Here is a 22,943-nt window from a genome sequence, read left to right as displayed (position 1 = left end):
CCTTCTGCAGTGTGACTGTGGTATCCGCAGATAGTAGTTTATGAAGAAGGTCCTCATGGCCGATTCCGATGACAAAGATATCCCACAGCGCTTCAGTGAGGTGGTCGCCGAAATCACACGGTGCCGCCAGCCTCCTGAGGTCTGCAGCATATTTCGCTATTTCCTGTCCTTCGGGCCGTCGGTGGGTATAAAACCGGTGTCTGGCTGTGAGGTTGCTCTCTTTGGGCTTGAGTTGTTCTTGGATCAGCGTTACAAGCTCCTCGTACGTCTTGGTCGTTGTCTTCGTTGGTGCCAGCAAGTCCCTGACGAGACCATAGACGGTGGGCCCACAACTGGTTAGCAGGAAAGCTCTGCGCCTATCAGCCATTGTGGCTGGATTGTCGCCTGCCAGGTCGTTTTCTGTGAAGAAATGGTCGAGCCTCTCCACAAAGGTTTCCCAATCATCACCATCGGTGAACTGCTGCAACGTACCAAGGTTAGCCATTTTCGAGTGAAGGTCCGTAATCTCGTCGCCAATTGTTGTGTCTTCAGATGCTCTAATATAATGACTCCACGAGACAGTGTGTTGTGCTTGAACTGTAGTGACCTTAGTACATTTAATGTAACTCCAGAGTGAGGATCACACATGGTGCCCTGCCTTTTATACTAGGCCTGGCACACCTGTACAGGTAACCTACAAGTCTCCCTCTCTGGTGGCACACCTTATAATAATACAAGCAGTAACCATGTAGGATACATGACAAAAAGGAAATGAGTAGCTAAAGTAAATGTTGGTCCCTTAGAAGATGGGACTGGAGAATTAATAATGGGAAAAAGGGAAAAGACAGAGACTTTGAACAAATATTTTGCATCGGTCTCCACAGTAGAGGACACTAAAAACATCCCAATAATTGATAATCAAGGAGCTATTGCGGGGGTGGGGGGTATTATGTCTTTAGATGTTCTGATAATGACTCCACGGGGCAATGTGTTGCATTTGAACTGTAGTGACCTTAGTCCATTTAATCTAACTCCAGAGAGAGAATCACACATGGTGGCCTGCCTTTTATACTAGGCCTGGCACACCTGTACAGGTAACCTACAAGTCTCCCACTGCAGTGCTCTCTGGTGGCACACCTTAGTGACCATACAGCTGGTGTACAAGTTTCCCATAGTAGTGCCCTCTGGTGGCATATCATATGTATAGTACAAGCAGTGACATGTCTAGATACATGACAGTGGGGAACTTAAAACAATCACTATCACTAGAGATAAAGTACTAGGCAAACGAATGGAACTAAAGGTGGACAAGTCCCCTGGACCTGATGGCCTGCATCCTAGGGTCTTAAAAGAAGTGGCTGCAGAGATAGTGGATACATTGGTTGTAACCTACCAAAATTCCCTGGATTCTGGAGAGGTCACAGTGGACTGGAAAACCGCAAATGTAACACCTCTATTTCAGAAAGGCGGGAGACAGAAAGCAGGAAACGATAGGCCAGTTAGCCTAACATCTGTCATTGGGAAAATGCTGGAGTCCATCAGTAAGGAAGTAGTAGCAGGACATTTAGAAAATTCTAATGCAGTCAAGCAGAGTCAGCATGGTTTTATGAAAGGGAAATCATGTTTGACAAATCTGCTGGAGTTCTTTGAGGATATGACGAGCAGAGTGGATAAAGGAGAACTAGTGATGCCGTATATTTGGATTTCCAGAAGGCATTTGGTAAGGTGCCACACAAAAGGTTACTGCACAAGATAAAAGCACACGGGGTTGGGGGTAATATTAGCATGGATAGAGGATTGGCTGACTAACAGAAAACAGAGAGTCAGGATAAATGGGTCATTTTCAGCTTGGCAAACTGTAACTAGTCGGGTGCCACCAGGGATCAGTGCTGGGGCCTCAACTATTTACAATCTATATTAATGACTTGGATGAAGGGACTGAGTGTAACGTAGCCATATTTGCTGATGATACAATGATAGGTGGGAAAGCAAGTTGTGAGGATGACGCAAAGAATCGACAAAGGCATACAGATAGGCTCAGTGAGTGGGCAAAAATTTGGCAGATGGATTATAATGTGGGAAAATGTGAGGTTATCCACTTTGGTAGGAAAAATAAAAAAGCAAATTATTATTTAAATTGCAAGCGATTACAAGATGGTGTAGTACAGAGGGATCTGGGGGTTCTTGTGCATGAAATGCAAAAAGTTAGCATGCAGGTACAGCAAGTAATCAGGAAGGCAAATGGAATGTTGGCCTTTATTGCAAAGGGGATGGAGTATAAAAGTAAGAAGTCCTGCTCCAACTGTACAGGGTGTTGGTAAGACCACACCTGGACTACTTCGTACAGTTTTGGTCTCCGTATTTAAGGAGGGATATACTTGCATTGGAAGCAGTTAAGAGAAGGATAACTAGGTTGATTCCTGAGATGAAGGGGTTGTCATATGAAGAAAGGTTGAGTAGGTTGGGCCTCCTTGGAGTTTAGAAGACTGAGAGGTGATCTTATTGAAACATATAAGATTCTGAGGGAGCTTAACAGGGTAGATGTTTCCCCTCATGGAGGAATCTAGAACTAGGGGGCATAGTTTCAGAATAAGAGGTCGCCCATTTAAAATAGAAATGAGGAGGAATTTCTTCTCTCAGAGTTGTGAATCTTTGGAATTCTCTACCCCAGAGAGCTGTGGAGGCTGGGTCATTGAATATATTTAAGGTGGAGATAGACAGATTTTCGAACGATAAGGGAGTCAAGGGTTATGGGGAGAGGGCAGGGAAGTGGAGTTGAACCCAGGATCAGATCAGCCATGATCTTATTGAATGGCGGAACAGGCTTGAGGGGTCAAATGGCCAGCTCCTGCTCCTATTTCTTATGTTCTTATGTGCACCCAAATGTAAAATTAGGGGGAACATTGCTTGGCTCCATATCCCTTAATACCATTAGCTAGCAAAAATCTATCGATCTCAGATATAAAATTATTAATTGAGCTGACGTGTACTGCTTTTGTGGGAGAGAGTTTCACACTTATACCACCCTTTGCATGAAGAATGTTTCCAAACTTCCCTCCTGAACGGCCTGCCTCTTGTCCTAGACTCCCCCAGCTGAAAAAAATTCTCTCTATTTACCCTATCAATTCCTTTCAAAATCCCAAAACCTTAATTAAATCACTCCTTAACATTCTATATTACAGGGAATGCAAAACCTAGTTTATGTAGTCTTGCCTCAATCTAATCCTTGGAGCCTGATAATATTCTAGTGATTCTGTGCTGCACTCCTTCCAAGGCCAATATATCCTTTCTAAAGTGCAGTGTCCTGCACTGTGCACAGTACTCCAGAAATGGTCTAACCAGGGCTTTGCATAGCTGCAGCAAAACATCCTCCCTTTATATTCTAGCCATCTAATTATAATGACTTACATTCCATTAGCCTTTTGGTTTATTTTTGTACCTGACTATTATATTTTAGTGATCTGTGTATAGGGACTCCTAAATCTCTTTGGATCTCCACTGTTCCTAGCTTTCAACCATTTAAAAAATAATTGGATCTATCCCCTTTATGGTTCAAAATGGATCTCACACTTAGCTGCATTGAAATCCATCTGCCACAGTTTTTCCCACTCACTTAATCGATCAATGTCTCTTTGTAATTTTATGCTCCTGTCTGCACTACTGTCCATGACACCAGTCTTTGTATCATCAGCAAACCTGGATATATGGCTCTCTATTGCGTTATCTAAGTCATTAATAAGTATAGTGAATAGTTGAGGCCCCTGCACAGATCCTTGTGGGACACCACTAGTCACCTCCTTCCAATTTAAAGATTGTGGGAAATAAGTATATTAGGGATCTTTCATCTGAATACTCTGTTCTGATTTCAGACTTTGGGCTGTGTTTTGAGTTTATTTTCTCCCCACTGATAGGAGATGCCATTGTGCATTGGACACTGTCCTTTTGACTCTGGAAATTCAAACTTGACCAATGGGATGATAATCTCCTTTCTCATTCCTCGTGTGACTATCATACATGAAATGAATTTGCCGCATTGTTAACCTGGTTTCTACTGAATGGGGGGCCACAGCCTGAAATTTGGCATCAAATTGGTACTAAATTAGCAATCTTTCTCAGAGTGGTCACAAGATGGCTGGTGCGAAGAGTGGAAATGTTGCATTTGGGCAAGAGGGAATCTCTGTTCTGGGATTGGTTCCTGCATCATCATCATAGACAGTCCCTCGGAATCGAGGAAGACTTGCTTCCACTCCTGAAGTGAGTTCTTTGGTGACTGAACAGTCCAATACGAGAGCCACAGACTCTGTCATAGGTGGGACAGATAGTCGTTGAGGGAAGAGGTGGGTGGGACTGATTTGCCGCACTCTCTTTCCGCTGCCTGCGCTTGATTTCTGCATGCTCTCGGTGTTGAGACTCGAGGTGTTTAGCGCCCTCTCGGATGCACTTCCTCCACTTAGGGCAGTCTTGGGCCAGGAACTCCCAGGTGTCAGGGGGGATGTCAGCACTTTATCAGGGAGGCTTTGAGGGTGTCCTTGTAGCGTTTCCACTGCCCACCTTTGGCTCATTTGCAGTGAAGGAGCTCCGAGTAGAGCACTTGCTTTGGGAGTCTCGTGTCTGGCATGCGAACTATGTGGCCTGCCCAGCAGAGCTGATCGAGTGTGCTCAATGCTGGGGATGTTAGCCTGGATGAGGTCGTTGATGTTGGTGCACCTGTCCTCCCAGGGGATTTGTAGGATCTTGCGGAGACATCGTTGATGATATTTCTCCAGCAACTTGAGAAACATAGAAACATAGAAATTAGGTGCAGGAGCAGGCCATTCGGCCCTTCGAGCCTGCACCGCCATTCAATAAGATCATGGCTGATCATTCAACCTCAGTACCCCTATCCTGCTTTCTCTCCATACCCCTTGATCCCTTTGGCCGTAAGGGCCATATCTAACTCCCTTTTGAATATATCTAACGATCTGGCCTCAACAACTCTCTGCGGTAGAGAATTCCACAGGTTAACCACTCTCTGAGTGAAGAAGTTTCTCCTCATCTCGGTCCTAAATGGCTTACCCCTTATTCTTAGACCGTGACCCCTGGTTCTGGAACTCCCCAGCAACGGGCATTCTTCTTGCCTCTAACCTGTCCAATCCCGTCAGAATTTTATATGTTTATATGAGATCCCCTCTCATTCTTCTAAACTCCAGTAGTGCCTCTCCACCATACTTCAGTGCCTCAACAGGGATTCCATTTGCTCCCGTAGCCTTATTGTTTTTTAGTTGTCTTATGGACTTTTCTACCTCATGCAGTGTTGGGGTCTCACTGAGGTGGTAGCGGGTAGCATGCTGCGGGATGGAGCCGAGAACACTCGAGTCAAAGGCAGAGTCTCAGTTGAGGAGATCTTCGAAATGTTCCTTCCAGCGGGCCCTGACATGATTCCGAGGGACTGCCTATGATGATGATCTAAACTCCAGTGGATACAAGCTCAGTTGATCCAGTCTTTCCTCATATGTCAGTCCTGCCATCCTGGGAATCAGTCTGGTGAACTTTCGCTGTACTCCCTCAATAGCAAGAATGTCCTTCCTCAGATTAGAACAAAACTGAACACAATACTCCAGGTGTGGCCTCAACAAGGCTCTGTACAACTGCAGTAAGACCTTCCTGCTCCTATACTCAAATCCTCACACTATGAAGGCCAACATGCCATTTGCCTTCTTCACCGCCTGCTGTACCTGCATGCCAAACTTCAATGACTGATGTACCATGACACCCAGGTCTCGTTGCACCTCCCCTTTTCCTAATCTGTCACCATTCAGATAATATTCTGTCTTCCTGTTTTTGCCACCAAAGTGGATAATCTCACATTTATCCACATTATACTGCATCTGCCATGCATTTGCCCACTCACCTAACCTGTCCAAGTCACCCTGCAACCTCTTAGCATCCTCCTCACAGCTCACACTGCCACCCAGCTTAGGGTTATCTGCAAACCTGGAGATAGTACATTCAATTCCTTCATCTAAATCATTGATGTATATTGTAAATAGCTGGGGTCCCAGCACTGAACCTTGCGGTACCCACTAGTCACTGCCTGCCATTCTGAAATGGACCCGTTTATTCTGACTCTCTGCTTCCTGTCTGCCAACCAGTTCTCTATCCACGTCAATACATTACCCCCAATACCATGTGCTTTAATTTTGCACACTAATCTCTTGTGTGGGACCTTGTCAAAAGCCTTTTGAAAGTCCAAATACACCACATCCACTGGTTCTCCCTTGTCCACTCTACTAGTTACATCCTCAAAAAATTCTAGAAGATTTGTTAAGCATGATTTCCCTTCCATAAATCCATGCTGACTTGGACCGATCCTGTCCCTGCTTTCCAAATGCGCTGCTATTTTATCTTTAATAATTGATTCCAACATTTTCCCGACCATCGATGTCAGGCTAACCGGTCTATAATTACCTGTTTTCTCTCTCCCTCCATTTTTAAAAGTGGTGTTACATTAGCTACCCTCCAGTCCATAGGAACTGATCCAGAGTCAATGGAATGTTGGAAAATGATCACCAATGCATCCACTATTTCGAGGGCCACTTCCTTAAGTACTCTGGGATGCAGCCTATCAGGCCCTGGGGATTTCTCGACCCTCAATCCCATCAATTTCCTGAACACAATTTCCTGACTAATAAGGATTTCTTTGAGTTCCTCCTTTTCGCTAGACCCTCATATTTCTGGAGGGTTATTTGTGTCTTCCTTAGTGAAGACAGATCCAAAGTATTTGTTCAATTGGTCTGCCATTTCTTTGTTCCCCATTATAAATTCACCTGATTCTGACTGCAAGGGACCTACGTTGGTCTTCATTAATCTTTTTCTCTTCATATATCTATAGAAGCTTTTGCAGTCAGTTTTTATGTTCCCTGCAAGCTTACTCTCATACTCTATTTTCCCCCTCCTAATTAGATCCTTTGTCCTCCTCTGCTGAATTCTAAATTTCTCCCAGTCCTCAGGTTTGCTGCTTTTTCTGGCCAATTTATATGCTCTTCCTTGGATTTAACACTATCCCCAATTTCCCTTGTTAGCCACGGTTGAGCTACCTTTCCCGTTTTATTTTTACTCCAGACAGGGATGTACAATTGTTGAAGTTCCTCCATGTAATCTATAAATGTCTGCCATTGCCTAGCCACTGTCAACCTTCAAGTATCATTTGCCAGTCTACCCTAGCCAATTCACGTCTCATACCATCAAAGTTGTCTTTCCTTAAGTTCAGGACCCTAGTCTCTGAATTAACTGTGTCACTCTCCATCTTAATAAAGAATTTTACCACAGTATGGTCACTCTTCCCCAGAGGGCCTCGCACAAGAAGATTGCTAATTAGTCCTCTCTCATTACACAGCACCCAGTCTAGGATGGCCAGTTCTCTAGTTGGTTCCTCGAGATATTGGTCTAGAAAGCCATCCCTAATACACTCCAGGAAATCCTCCTCCACCGCATTGCTCACAGCTTGGTTAGACCAATTTATATGTAGATTAAAGTTGTCCATGATAACTGCTGTACCTTTATTGCACGCATCCCCTAATTTCTTGTTTAATGCCATCCCCAACCTCACTACTACTGTTTGTTAGTCTGTACACAACTCCCACTAGCGTTTTCTGCCCTTTGGTATTCCGCAACTCTATCCACACAGATTCCACATCATCCAAGCTAATGTCCTTTCTTACTATTGCGTTAATTTCCTCTTTAACTAGCAACGCTACCCCACCTCCTTTTCCTTTCTGTCTATCCTTCCTGAATGTTGAATATCCCTGGATATTGAGTTCCCAGCCTTGGTCATCCTGGAGCCACGTCTCCGTAATCCCAGTTATATCATAATTGTTAATAGCTACCTGCGCAGTTAATTCATCCACCTTATTACGAATACTCCTCGCATTGAGGCACAGAGCCTTCAGGCTTGTCTTTTTAACACTCTTTGTCCCTTTAGAATTTTGCAGTAATGTGGCCCTTTTTGATTTTTGCGTTGGGTTTCTCTGCCCTCCACTTTTACTATTCTCCTTTCTATCTTTTGCTTCTGCTGTACATGGTCCATGTCTCTGAGCCATATAGGAGGGCAGGTATTACTACAGCATTGTAGACCATGAGCTTGGTGGCAGTTTTGAGGGCCTGGTCTTCAAACACTCTTTTCCTCAGGCGGCTGTAGGCTGCACTGGCGCACTGGAGGCAGTGTTGGATCTCGTCATCGATGCCTGCTCTTGTTGATAGGAGGCCACTGGGAAGTGGTCCACGGTGTCCAGGGCTGCGCCGTGGATCTTGATGACTGGGGGGTAGTGCTGGCTGGTGGAGGATCTTTGTCTTTCGGATGTTTAGCGTCAGGCCCATGTTTTCATATGCCTCAGTAAATACAGCGACTATGTCCTGGAGTTCAGCTTCTGTATGTGCGCAGACTGCAGGCGTCGTCCGCGTACTGTAGCTCAATGACAGAGGTTGGGGTGGTCTTGGATCTGGCCTGGAGACGGTGCAGGCTGAACAGGTTCCCACAGGTTCTGTAGTTTAGTTCCACTCCATCGGGGAGTTTGTTGACTGTGAGGTGGAGCATGGAGGCGAGAAAGATTGAGAAGAGGGTTGAGGCGATGACGTAGCCCTGTTTGACCCCGGTCCGAACGTGGATTGGGTCGGTGATGGAGCCTCCTATCAATAAGAGCAGGCTGTGATGGTTCCTGTATTACACAGTGACTACACTTCAAAAGTACTTAATTGGCTGTAAAGTGCTTTGGGACATCCTGAGGTAATGAAAGGTGCTATAAAAATGCAAGTCTTTCTTTATGATACACATACTAAGAAATGAGACTCTTCAATCATTAGAACATTTAGTGATATTAAAAATAACAACCAAAGGAATTTTAAAAACACATTAATATTCAACAAATCATTTCAAGAGGGGAAGTGCTTAATGCGTAAGTAATATGCAATAGCAGGTATCAGAGTGCTTGGTGCTGACACTGGTTCAAAATGTGGCATCCTTGACATTGATGAGCACAGAAACATTTGCAGAAGGTATCTAAGATTTTTTAACCTTCATCGGTGACTCAGTTCCCCCATGTTGTGCTGCGGCAAGAACTATTAGCTCCCAATGAAAGAGTAAAACTGCCTCTTCCACTGGTCGCTGTTGGCGTTTCTCCCTCTCCTTGTTGGAGGGCCGATGCCTTGGAGACAGAGCAGCAGGAAGTGGACTGTGAGGATAGAGCTAGTGCACTCACTGCAAACCAGCTGCGATAAAAGACAGTAAATCCTGATCAAAATAGGTCTCTGCTGCTGGCACTTCATTTAATGTTTTTTTCAAAATACTGCTGTCTCAGACATGGTAAGAGTGCAGTCAATGAGAGTGAATTGAATTATTGCTTAATTATTTTTAAAAGCTTTGAAATTGGAAGTGGTGGCTTAGCTTTCCTGAAAATAAAGCATCAGTTTGGCTTAGTTGATGGTGCTCTCACTTCTGAGTCAGAAGGTTGTGGGACCCACGCCACAATTTGTCCACATAATCTAAGTAAATACTCCCGGTGCAATACTGAGAGAGCGCTGCATTATCCAGACATGTTGTCTAGTGGCTAAGATGTTAAATCGAGATCCTGTTTGCCTGCTGTGGTGGTTCAGGTAGGCATGAAAGGTCTCATGGCACCACACAAGGAAGGACAGCCCAGTCCGGGCCATTGAGATTGTTTAAGATGTCAGTTGTGGCTCATTTGGTACAACTCTCGCCTCTAAACCTTATAAGGAACCTTTACAAAACACTGGTTCGACCTCAACTAGAGTATTGTGTCCAATTCTGGGCACCGCACTTTAGGAAGGAAGTGATGGCCATACAGAGGGTGCAGAAAAGATTTACGAGAATGGATCCAAGGATGAGGAACTTCAGTTACATTGATAGACTGGGGAAGCTGGGGTTGTTCTCCATGGAGCAGAGAAGGTTGAGAGAAGATCTGATAGAGGTGTTCAAAATCATGAGAGGTCTGGACAGAGTAGATAAGAGAAACTGTTCCCATTGGCGGAAAGGTTGAGAACCAGAAGACACAGATTTAAGGTGATTGGCAAAAGAACCAAAGGCACCATGAGGGAAATCTTTTTTACACAGCGAGTGGTTAGGATCTGGAAGGCACTGCCTGAAAGGGTAGTGGAGGTAGACTTAATCATGGCTTTCAAAAGGGAATTGGTTAAGTACCTGAAGGAAAAAAAATTGCAGGGCTACGTGGAAAGGCGGGGAGTGGGACTAGCTGAAGTGCTCTTTCAGACAGCCGGCACAGGCTCAATGGGCCAAATGGCCTCCCACTGTGCTGTAACCATTCTATGATTCTATTCGAAGAAGAGCAGGTGAGACCTCCCAGTGTCCTGGACAACATTTATCCCACAACCAATACTGCAAATAGATGACACAGTCATTTATTTCATTGCTGTTTGTGGGACTTTGCTGTGCGCAAATTGGCTGCCGTGTTTCCTACATCACAACAATGATTACACTTCAAAAGTACCTCATTGGCTGTAAAACGTTTTGGGACTTCCTGAGGTTGTGAGAGGCCTCAGGTTGTCCTGGCTGACTCCTAGTTTAGCAACACTCCTAAAAACAAGTTAGCTGGTCATTCATCCTCATACTGGAAGTGGGTGAACACCAGATGGAGGAAGAATGCTAGGCAGGTAATGCAGAAGTCCCCCCATGAATCCATCTCGCTTTCCAACCGATATTCTCTTCTGAGTATCGGTGAGGGCGATGGTGTCTCTGGGGAGTGCAGCCAGAGCCAAATCCAAGGCACCACGGGTGGTTCAGCTGCACAGAGGGGAGGGACAAATAATAAAACAGCTGTAGTAGTAGGGGATTCAATAGTTAGGGGAATAGAGAGCTGTTTTTGCGGCTGTAGACGTGACTCCAGGATGGTATGGCGCCTCCCTGCTGCCAGGGTTAAGGATGTCACAGAGCGGACGCAGGGCATTCTGAGGGGGGGGGGGGGTGGTGGGGGTAAACAGCTAGAAGTCCTGGTCCATATCCGGACCAATGACATAGGTAGAAAGAGGGATGAGGTCCTGCAGGCAGAATTTAGGGAGTTAGGAGCAAAATTAAAGGGTAAGACCTCAAAGGTAGTAATCTCCGGGTTACTATCGATGCCACGTGTTAATGAGTACAAGAATAGAAGGACAGAGAGGATGAACGCGTGGCTGGAGAAGGGAGGGCTTTAAATTCCTGAGGCATTGGGACCACTTCTGGGGGAGATGGGACCTGTACAAACCGGACGGGTTGCACCTCAACAGCACCGGGACCAATATCCTCGCGGGGAGTGTTGCTCGTGCTTTTGGGGAGAATTTAAACTAGCTTGGCAGGGGGATGGGAACCTGAGAATAGGGAAGGAAGTAAATGACATAAGCTTCCCTTTTTTTATTTATCCTCCACTGTAAGACCCTAGACATCCAGGGGGCTCTACAATTGTTATTCCCACCCTTTTTCTTTAAGGGCACATACTTGGCTGAGCCCTCCGGATCTCCTCCTTGAATGTTCCGACACTGATTTACCCACAAGTAGCTGTTCCCAGTCCACTGTGACCAAATCACTTCTCAACTTAGCAAAGTTAGCTTTTCCCCAATTTGGGACTTTTATTCCTGGTCTATCCTTGTCCTTATCCATAACTACCTTGAATCTGACTGAATTATGGTCACCGGCACCCAAGTGCTCTCCCACTGGAAATTCAATAGGGAAGGAAGTAAAAGCGAATAAGGCAGATGAGCTGAGAGCACAGGTAGTCACTTGGGAGTATGATATTATAGCCATTACAGAGACATGGCTGAAAGAGAGGCAAGTTTGGCAGCTAAATGTTCCTGGTTACCAGATTTTTAGACAAGTCAGAGAGGGAGGTAAAAAGGGAGGGGTGGTCACTGTATTGATTAAAGAAACTATTACAGCGGTGAGGATGGATGATATGTTAGAGGGATCATCAAATGAGGCCATATGGGTCGAACTGAAAAATAAAAAAGGGGTGATCACCCTTCTGGCGTGTATTATAGACCCCCAAACAGTGGGAGGGAGATAGAAGAGCAAATATGTAAGCAAATTTCTGTGAAGTCCAAAGTGAAGGCAGTAATAGTAGGGGATTTCAACTATCTTAATATTGATTGGGACAAATATAGTGTGAAGGGTATAGAGGGTGCGGAATTCTTAAAATGCATTCAAGAGAACTTTTTTAGGTAGTATGTAACAAGCCCAACACAGGAGTGGACGGTTTTGGTTTTGGGGAATGAAGCTGGGCAGGTGGAAGGGATATCAGTGGGAGAACACTTGGGTGCCGGTGACCATAATTCAGTCAGATTCAAGGTAGTTATGGATAAGGACAAGGATAGACCAGGAATAAAAGTCCCAAATTGGGGAAAAGCTAACTTTGCTAAGTTGAGAAGTGATTTGGTCACAGTGGACTGGGAACAGCTACTTGTGGGTAAATCAGTGTCGGAACAGTGGGAGGCATTCAAGGAGGAGATCCGGAGGGCTCAGCCAAGCATGTGCCCTTAAAGAAAAAGGGTGGGAATAACAATTGTAGAGCCCCCTGGATGTCTAGGGACTTACAGTGGAGGATAAAGAAAAAAAGGGAAGCTTATGTCATATACCGATGGCTAAATACTATAGAATCTCTGGAAGAATATAGAAAGTTCAGAGGTAAAATTAAAAAGGGTATTAGGAATGCTAAGGGAGAGCTTGAAAAATTCTTGACAAGTAAAATTAAGAAAAACCCAAAGATGTTCTATTAAGAGTAAGAGGATAACTAAAGAAAGGGTAGGGCCTATTAGAGAGTAATCTGTGTGTGGAGGTGGAAGATGTTGGCATGGCTCTTAATGAATACTTTGCATCTGTTTTCTCAAAGGAAAGGGGCAATGCAGATACTGCTATCGAGGAGGAATGTGAAATTCTGGATGAAATAAACATAGTGAGAGAGGAGGTATTAAGGGGTTTAGCAGCTTTGAAAGGGGATAAGTCCCCAGGCTCGGTTGAAATGCATCCCAGGCTGTTGAGTGAAGCAAAAGAGGAAATAGCAGAGGCCTTGACCATCATTTTCCAGTACTCTTTGGATTTAGGCATGGTGCCGGAGGACTAGAATACTGCTAATGTGGTACCTTTGTGTAAGAAGGGAGAAAGGGATAAGCCGAGTAATTACAAGCCTGTCAGCCGAACCTCAATACTGGGAAAATTATTGGAAACAATTCTGAAGGACAGGATAAATCTACATTTAAAAAGGCAAGGATTAATCAGCGACAGTCAGCATGGATTTGTTGAAGGAAAATCGTGTTTGACTAACCTGATTGAATTTTTTGAGGAGTAAAGCAGGAGAACCGATGAGGGTAGTGCATACGATGTAGTATATATGCACTTTAGCAAAGTTTTTGATAAGGTCCCACATGGCAGACTGGTCACGAAGTTAAAAGCCCATGGGATCCAGGGCAAAGTGGCAAGTAGGATCCAAAATTGGCTTAGAGGTAGGAAGCAAAGGGTAATGGTTGATGGATGTTTTTGTGACTGGAAAGATATTTCCGGTGGGGTTCCGCAGGGCTCAGTACTGGGTCCCTTGCTTTTTGTGGTATACATCAATGATCTAGATTTGAATATAGGGGGTATGATTAAGAAGTTTGCAGATGACACTAAAATTGGCTGTGTGGTTGATAATGAAGAGGAAAGTCATGGACTGCAGGAGGATATCAATCTACTGGTCAGGTGGGCAGAACATTGACAAATGGAATTTAATTCAGAGAAGTGTGAGGTACTGCACTTTGGGAGGGCTAATAAGGAAAAGGTATTCACATTAAACAGTAGGCCACTTAGAAGTGTGGATGAACAAAGGGACCTTGGAGTGCTTGTCCACAGATCCGTGAAAGTAGCAGGCCAGGTGGATAAGATGGTTAAGAAGGCATACAGAATGCTTGCCTTTATTGGCCGAGGCATAGAATATAAGAACAGGGAATTTATGCTTAAATTGTATAATACTCTGGTTAGGCCACAGCTGGAATTCAGCATGCAGTTCTGGTCGCCGTATTATAGGAAGGACGTGATTGCACTGGAGAAGGTGCAGAGGAGATTTACTAGGATGCTGCCTGGAATGGAGAATCTTAGCTATGAAGACAGCATGGCTAGATTGGATTTGTTCTCCTTGGAACAGAGGAGGCTGAGAAGAGACTTCATTGAGGTGTACAGGTGCAGTGCCCGAATCCGGAACCCTTGGGACCGAGACCGTTCCGGATTTTGCGTTTTGCTGGATTTTGGAACGTCTTTCTGTTGTCACGAATCCGGAAACACCCGAGCCCAGGTTTGGGTATTTCCGGATTTCGGAACGTCAGAAAGGCGGGGAGGGGAGGAGGGGAGGGGGGTGCTCGTCAATGAGTTGTTCGGGTCGCCGGGTGGGGCCTCATCGCTGCCGAGATGTTCGCGTGGGGCCCCTCTGTCGAGATGTTCGCGTAGGGGCCCCACCATCGAGATGTTCGCGCGGGGGCCTCACCGTCGAGATGTTCGCGCGGGGCCACGCCACTGAGGACCTGATCGGGCGGGCCCCGCCGCCGTGGAGGAGTTCCTTGTCTGCCCCGAGGTAGGTGGGGTCGGGGAGGGAGGGAGAGGGACCGGAGCGAGGTCGGGCCGGGGCGAGGTCGGGCTGCGCGAAGTTGGGCCGGGGTGAAGTCGGTTCGCCGAGACGGGGGGAGTCCCGTTATCGGAACATTTCCCGGTTTCCGGACGACCCCGCCATGGATCGGCCCGGTGTCCGGATTCTGGAACATCCTGGATTCTGGAACTCCGGATTTTGGAGGTCGAACCTGTATAACATTTTGAGGGGCCTGGATATAGTGGATAGCAAGGGCTTATTTCCCTTGGTGGAAGTGTCAATTACGAGATGGCATAGTTTTAAAATGGTTGGTGGAAGGTTTAGAGGTGATTTGAGGGGAAGCTTCTTCACACAAAGGTTTGTGGGGGTCTGGGACTCACTGCCTTGAAGGGTGGTAGAGGCAGAAATCCTCACCACATTTAAAAGGTGCTCGGATGGGCATTTGAAGTGCTGTAACCTGCAGAGTTATGGACCTAGAGCTGGTAAGTGGGATTAGGCTGGATAACCTCTTGTTGGCTGGTGCAGATACGATGGTAAGTATTTCAAGGAATCGAATACGGCAAGAGTGATCTCCTGGACTAGTTTCGATCGCCTGGATGGGTCAGAGAGGAATTTCCCCAGATTTTTTTCCCCAATTGGCCTGGGTTTTTATCTGGGTTTTTTTTTGTCTCTCCCGGGAGATCGCATGGTTCCGGTTGGGGTGAAGTGTAAAATATTGTGATGCAGGGGATGTTGCAGTTGTTTGGGGCAGACTGGTTGGGCCGGATGCTCATTACCTTTCCGCCATTCTTTATTGTTCATAGGTTTATATGTAACCTTCAGGGCTGCTGACTGAGGGCAGTGTGGCTCTTTGTCGGCTGGCGCGGACACGATGGGCTGAAATGGCCTCCTTCTGCGCTGTAAATTTCTATGTTTTCTATATCGCTTGTGGCGGCTACATTTGAATTCTTTTCTACACTTCAGATAATTTATTGTATGTGAAATGCTTTGAGATGAGCCTGAGAGATGTGATTGATTCAAATGCACTTCTGGCTTCCTTTTCTTCCTTGATATAATTTTTGGTTCATGTTTGCATGCATCAACCTGCCTATGTTAGGGAAAGGAGCACTTTATTTTTCACACCCAGGGTCAGCATCAAGCACTTCCACAGCAGGCATAGTATTACAAAATGCAAAGTAACAAGCCCTTACACTCCCATCAAGCATTTCCTGGTAGAACATGGGTGAGTAGCAGAGTCAAGGTCATTCTGCGCTGCTCCATTAAACATTTCCAGGTCATGTATACCATGAGTTAGAATCAAAGTAAAACTTTGGATTGTTGCATTAAGCACACCCAAGGCAGTTGTAATATAGGTTAAGTGCAGGATAAATCTGCTGTCTTATCTCGACAATGTGCCATGGCCCAAACCTCAGGACAGTACCTTGTACTGCATCAGTGTGGCATTTATATTTTCTCTATCAGCCATCTTTCGGATCTGTCTGAGTGAGATCGCAAATTTGTGTTTGAATTATGGAAAACTTGCCAGTGGGTTGAGACTGCATCAGACTCACCTCTAGCGATGGCACATTTTCATCCTAACAATATGGGCTAGATTTAAACCTGTATTCCAAGGGTAAAAAGACAAATGGGCAGGCACCAGGAAGTGGCTGGCCGTGAAAGGGGTTTTATGCATCCAGAGGTCCACACCATTTTTGACCTGGAAGTAGCAGCATGCCTGATTTAATGACATTCCAGGCCCGAGGAGAGGGAACCCATTCTCTTCTCTCCTTCAAGTCGTCAGCCATTGGCCATTGAGCAGAGTCGAGAGATTGCATTGGTGTGTATTACAAAATTGGAGTGTGCTAAGAGTTTTGTTACATTGAACCATTGGTGATAATACAACTGCTGTCCGTCTTGTACCTTTCAGGGCTGTTGCAGATAGGAAGGAGCCTGGGCCTACTGCTGCTTCCTCCACGGAAGAAGATTAATGTTATGATAATGGGAAACCACTCTTCTGGCAAGAGCACGTTCATCAATTGGTAAGAATGCCTCCTCGCCGGTGTTGGTACCTTACTTATGCCGCTATTATATAAAAACATAAGAAATAGGAGCAAGAGTAGGCCATACAGACCCTCGAGCCTGCTCCGCCATTCAATATCATGGCTGATCATCGACCCCAACTCCACTTTCCTGCTCGATCTCCATATCCCTTGATTCCGCTAGAGTCCAAAAATCTATCTATCTCAACCTTTAATATACGCAAGGACTCGGCATCCATAGCCCTCTGGAGTAGAGAATTCCAAAGATTCACAACCCTCTGAGTGAAGAAATTCCTCCTCATCACTGTCTTAAATGACCGACCCCTTATCCTGACATTATAGAAAGATAGAAACATAGAAAATAGGTGCAGGAGTAGGCCATTCAGCCCTTCGAGCCTGCACCACCATTCAATATGATCATGGCTGATCATGCAACTTCAGTACCCCATACCTGCTTTCTCTCCATACCCCTTGATCCCTTTAGCCGTAAAGGCCACATCTAACTCCTTTTTGAATATATCTAACGAAGTAGCCTCAACACTTTCTGTGGTAGAGAATTCCACAGGTTCACAATTCTCTGAGTGAAGAAATTTCTCCTAATCTCGTTCCTAAATGGCTTACCCCTTATCCTTAGACTGTGACCACTGGTTCTGGACTTCCCCAATATTGGGAACATTCTTCCTGCATCTAACCTGTCCAATCCCGTTAGAATTTTATATGTTTCTATGAGATCCCCTCTCATTCTTCTAAATTCCAGTGAATATAAACCTAGTCGGTCCATTCTTTCTTCATATGTCAGTCCTGCCATCCCGGGAATCAGTCTGGTGAACCTTCACTGCACTAGCAAGAATGTCCTTCCTCAGATTAGGAGACCAAACTGTACACAATATTCAAGGTGTGGCCTCACCAAGGCCCTGTACAACTGGGCTGTAAGGCCTCCCTGGTCCTATACTCAAATCCTCTCGCTATGAAGGCCAACATGCCATTTGCCTTCTTCACGGCCTGCTGTACCTGCGTGCCAACTTTCAGTGACTGATGTACCATGACACCCAGGTCTCGTTGCACCTCCCCTTTTCTTAATCTGTCACCATTCAGATAATATTCTGCCTTCCTGTTTTTGCCACCAAAGTGGATAACCTCACATTTATCTACATTATACTGCATCTGCCATGCATTTGCCCACTCACCTAACCTGTCCAAGTCACCCTGCAGCCTCTTAACATCCTCCTCACAGTTCACACTGCCATCCAGCTTAGTGTCATCTGCATACTTGGAGATATTACATACAATTCCTTCTTCTAAATCATTAATGTATATTGTAAATAGCTGGGGTCCCAACACTGAACCTTGTGGTACCCCACAAGTTACTGCCTGCCATTTTGAAAAGGTCCCGTTTATTCCTACTCTTTGCTTGCTGTCTGCCAACCAGTTTTCTATCCAAGTCAATACATTACCCCCAATACCATGTGCTTTAATTTTGTACACTAATCTCTTTTGTGGGACCTTGTCAAAAGCCTCTTGAAGGTCCAAATGCACCACATCCACTGGTTCTCCCTTGTCCACTCTACTAGTTACATCTTCAAAAAATTCTAGAAGATTTATCAGGCATGATTTCCCTTTCATAAATCCATGCTGACTTGGACCAATCCTGTCACTGCTTTCCAAATGTGCTGCTATTACATCTTTAATAATTGATTCTAACATTTTCCCCACTATTGATGTCCGGCTAACCGGTCTATAATTACCTGTTTTCTCTCTCCCTCCTTTTTTCAAAAGTTGTGTTACATTAGCTACCCTCCAATCCATAGGAACTGATCGAGAGTCTATAGAATGTTGGAAAATGACCACCAATCCACTATTTCTAGGGCCACTTCCTTAAGTACTCTGGGATGCAGACTATCAGGCCCTGGGAATTTATCGTCCTTAAATCCCATCAATTTCCCTAACACAATTTGCTGACTAATAAGGATTTCCTTCAGTTCCTCCTTCTCACTAGACCCTCGGTCCCCTAGTATTTCCGGAAGATTATTTGTATCTTCCTTAGTGAAGACAGAACCAAAGTATTTGTTCAATTGGTCTGCCATTTCTTTCTTCCCCATTATAAATTCACCTGATTCTGACTGCAAGGGACCTACATTTGTCCACTAATCTTTTTCTCTTCACATATCTATAGAAACTTTAGTTTTTATGTTCCCTGCAAGTTTACTCTCGTACTCTATTTCCCCCCTCCTAATTAAACCCTTTGTCCTCCTCTGCTGAATTCTAAATTTCTCCCAGTCCTCAGGTTTGCTGCTTTTTCTGGCCAATTTATATGCCTCTTCCTTAGATTTAACACTATCCCTAATTACCCTTGTTAGCCACGGTTGAGCCACCTTCCCCGTTTTATTTTTATGCCAGGCAGCGATGTACAATTGTTGAAGTCCATCCATGTGATCTTTAAATGTCTGCCATTGCCTATCCACCGTCAACCCTTTAAATATAATTCGCCAGTCTACCCGAGCCAATTCACATCTCATACCATCAAAGTTACCTTTATTTAAGTTCAGGACCCTAGTCTCTGAATTAACTATGTCACTCTCCATTTTAATGAAGAATTCTACCATATTATGGTCACTCTTCCCCAAGGGGCCTCACACAACAAGATTGCTAATTAGTCCTCCCTCATTACACAACACTCAGTCTAGGATGGCCAGTTCTCTAGTTGGTTCCTCGACATATTGGTCTAGAAAACCATCCCTTATACACTTCACGAAATTCTCCTCCACCATATTGCTACCAGTTTGGTTAGCCCAATCTATATGTAGATTAAAGTCACCCATGATAACTGCTGTACCTTTATTGCACGCATCCCTAATTTCCTGTTTGATGCCATCCACAACCTCACTACTACTGTTTCGCGGTCTGTACACAACTCCCACTAGCATTTTCTGCCCTTTGGTGTTCCGCAGCTCTACCCATACAGATTCCACATCATCCATGCTAATGTCCTTCCTTACCACTGCATTAATTTCCTCTTTAACCAGCAATGCTACCCCACCTCCTTTTCCTTTCTGTCTATTCTTCCTGAATATTGAATACCCCTGGATGTTGAGTTCCCAGTCTTGATCACCCTGGAGCCATGTCTCCGTAATCCCAATTACATCATATCCATTAACAGCTATCTGCGCATTTAATTCATACATCTTATTTCTATTGCTCCTCGCATTGAGACACAGAGCCTTCAGGCTTGTTTTCTTAACACTCTTTGTCCTTTTGGAATTACGTTGTAATGTGGCCCTATTTGAATTTTGCCGTTGATTTCTCAGCCCTCCACTTTTCCTCATCTCTTTTCTACCTTTTGCTTCTGCCCCTATTTTACTTCCCTCTGTCTCCCTGAATAGATTCACACCCCCCTGCCATGTTAGTTTAACTCCTCCCCAACAGCACTAGCAAACACTCCCCCTAGGACATCGGTTCCGGTCTTGCCCAGGTGCAGTCTGGCTGGTTTGTACTGGTCCCACGTCCCCCAGAACCGATTCCAATGTCCCAGGAATTTGAATCTCTCCTTTTTGCACCATTCCTCAAGTCACGTATTCATCTTAACTATCCTGCTATTTCTACTCTGACTAGCACGTGGCACTGGTAACAATCCTGAGATTACTACCTTTGAAGTCTTACTTTTTAATTTAACTCCTAGCTCCCTAAATTCAGCTTGTAGGACCTCATCCCGTTTTTTACCTATATCGTTGGTACCTATATGCACCACGACAACTGGCTGTTCACTCTCCCCCTCCAGAATGCCCTGCAGCCGCTCCGAGACATCCTTGACCCTTGCACCAGGGAGGCAACATACCATCCTGGAGTCTCAATTGTGGCTGCAGAAACGCCTATCCATTCCCCTTACAATAGAATCCCCTACCCATAGCTCTCCCACTCTTTTTTCTGCCCTCCTGTGCAGCAGAGCCACCCATGGTGCCATGAGCTTGGCTGCTGCTGTCTTCCCCTGATGAGCCATCTCTCCCCAACAGTATCCAAAGTGGTATATCTGTTTTGGAGGGAGATGGCCGCAGGGGACCCCTGCACTACCTTCCTACTACTGCTCTGCCTGATGGTCACCCATTCCCTATCTGCCTTTGTAATCTTTGCCTGCGGTGTAACCAACTCACTAAACGTGTTATTCACGACATCCTCGGTATCATGGATGCTCCAGAGTGAATCCATGCGCAGCTCCAGTACCGCAATGTGGTCTGACAGGAGCTGCAGCGGGATACGCTTCCCGCACACATTGTAGTAGCACAGGAGGAGCATGACATGGGTCTGGGCTCTCCTGCAAATTAACTTAATTTGGCAACAGTGCCAAAAATTTCCTACTGATAATGCCCCCTAGTTCTAGAACCTCCAGCCAGGGTAAATAACTTCTCAACATCTACCCTGTCAATCCCCTTCAGAATCTTGTACGTTCCAATGAGATCACCTCTCAGTCTTCTAAACTCCAGAGAGTATAGGTCCATTCTACACAATCTCTCATCATAGGACAGCCCTCTCATCCCAGGAATCAAGCTATTGAACCTATGTTACACCACCTACAAAGCAAGTATATCCTTCCTTAGATAAGGAGACCAAAACTGTGCCCAGTACTCCAGGTTTTGTCTCACCAACGCCCTGTACAATTGTAGCAAGACTTCCTTACTCTTATACTCCAACCCCCTTGCAATAAAGGCCAACATGCCATTTGCCTTAAGAGTGGAAGCAAGTCTTCCTCAATTCCAAGGGACTGCCTATGATGATGATGATGATGCTTGTTGTACCTGCATGCTAGCTTTCTGTGTTTCTTGTACTAGGATACCCAAATCTCGCTGAACACCAATATTTAAAACTTTCTCACCATTTAAAAAATATTAAATTTTTCTATTCTTCCTACATTATACTCCGTCTGCTACCTTATTGGCCACTCACTTAGTCTGTCTATACCCCTTTGCAGTCTCTTTGTGTTCTCCTCACAGCTTACTTTCCCACCTAGCTTTATATCATCAGCAAACTTGGATACATTACACTCGGTCCCTTCATCTAGGTCATTAATATAGATTGTAAGTAGCTGAGGCCCCAGCACTGATCCTTGCGGCACCCCACTAGTTACAGCCTGCCAACATGAAGAAGACCTGTTTATCCTTATTCTCTGTTTTCTATCCGGTAACCAATGCTATCCACGCTATATTACCCCAACCCCATGAGCCCTTATAACCTTTTATGTGGCATCTTATCGAATGCCTTTTGGAAATCCAAATATACTACATCCACTGGTTCCCCTTTATCTACTCTGCTAGTTACATCCTCAAAAAACTAATAATTTGACAAACACGAATTCCCTTTCATGTTATGATTTTCCAAGTGCCCTGATACCACTTCCTTAACAATGGATTCCAGCATTTTCTCGACGACTGATGTCAGGCTAACTCGCCTATAGTTCCCTGTTTTCTCTCTCTGTCCTTTTTTGAATAGCAGTGTTACATTTGCTACCTTCCAAGCTGCTAGGACCGTTCCAGAGTCTGAACAGAGTGAGATTGTTTGTCAATTTGAAAGATATAAGGTGAGTTGGTCCTCATCAGTGAATCAGGAACGAATTCTGTGTAGAGAAATTCCTCTGTATGGCAAACGCTCCCTTCTAGTGTCTTGGCGCTAACAAGGATGTCTTTGAGGATAAGAAACATTGACAGTGAACCATGACTTGTTTCTGTGTCTCTGATAGTATTACAGAATTACTGGGCACTAAGAAGGCGGGGTTAAGGAGACTTAGGTGTCACTTCCTCAGACAGCCTCTCATTACCCCTCCCCCACCACCCCTTTCCTCGTTGGGCAAGCTTGGTACTTCCTTAGGGCAAACTTCTGTCTATCAGAACACATTCAGCTCCAAGATACTTGACTCTGTTTATAAAATAGGAAATCGCAATGACATGGCGATGTCTTCGCATTGCTGATGAATTTTAAACTTTTATAACAAATTAAAAAATGACGGGATTACAGCATATTGGCAGCAGCACAGTCTAACCCCAGTGGTGTTTGCACAGAACTTGCGGAACATGCTCATCATGGATATGTGAGAAAGTCACAAAAGTCCCCAGTACAATGATTTTAGCCATTTTAGGACCATAGACCATTGTAATTTCCCACATTACAACAATGACTGCACTCCAAAAGTACTTCATTGGCTGTAAAGCACTTTGAGACATCTGGTGGATGTGAAAGGCGCTATATAAATGCAAGTCTTTCTTTTTCTTTCATAGCAGTTTCTCCACACTCCTCCCACCTACCAGCCTCCATAAACTTGAGCTCATTGAAAATTCTGCTACCCATATCCTAACTCGGACCAAGTCCCATTCAC

General features: G+C 45.0%; 1 protein-coding gene across 3 annotated transcripts in view; it reads left to right on the top strand.

Annotated features, from left to right (window-relative positions):
• Positions 1-22,943, top strand: part of LOC139268852 (uncharacterized) — a 227,658-nt gene that overhangs the window by 17,614 nt on the left and 187,101 nt on the right. For all 3 annotated transcript variants that reach the window (XM_070887620.1, XM_070887619.1, XM_070887621.1), the window contains exon 2: positions 16,474-16,585. In XM_070887620.1, the coding sequence (XP_070743721.1) occupies positions 16,474-16,585 (112 nt within the window). The remainder of the gene's footprint in view (positions 1-16,473; positions 16,586-22,943) is intronic.

Source organism: Pristiophorus japonicus, chromosome 8 (genome assembly GCF_044704955.1).
Source record: "Pristiophorus japonicus isolate sPriJap1 chromosome 8, sPriJap1.hap1, whole genome shotgun sequence".
NCBI classification, from domain to species: domain Eukaryota; kingdom Metazoa; phylum Chordata; class Chondrichthyes; family Pristiophoridae; genus Pristiophorus; species Pristiophorus japonicus.
This window is presented reverse-complemented; position numbering and strand designations above follow the sequence as displayed.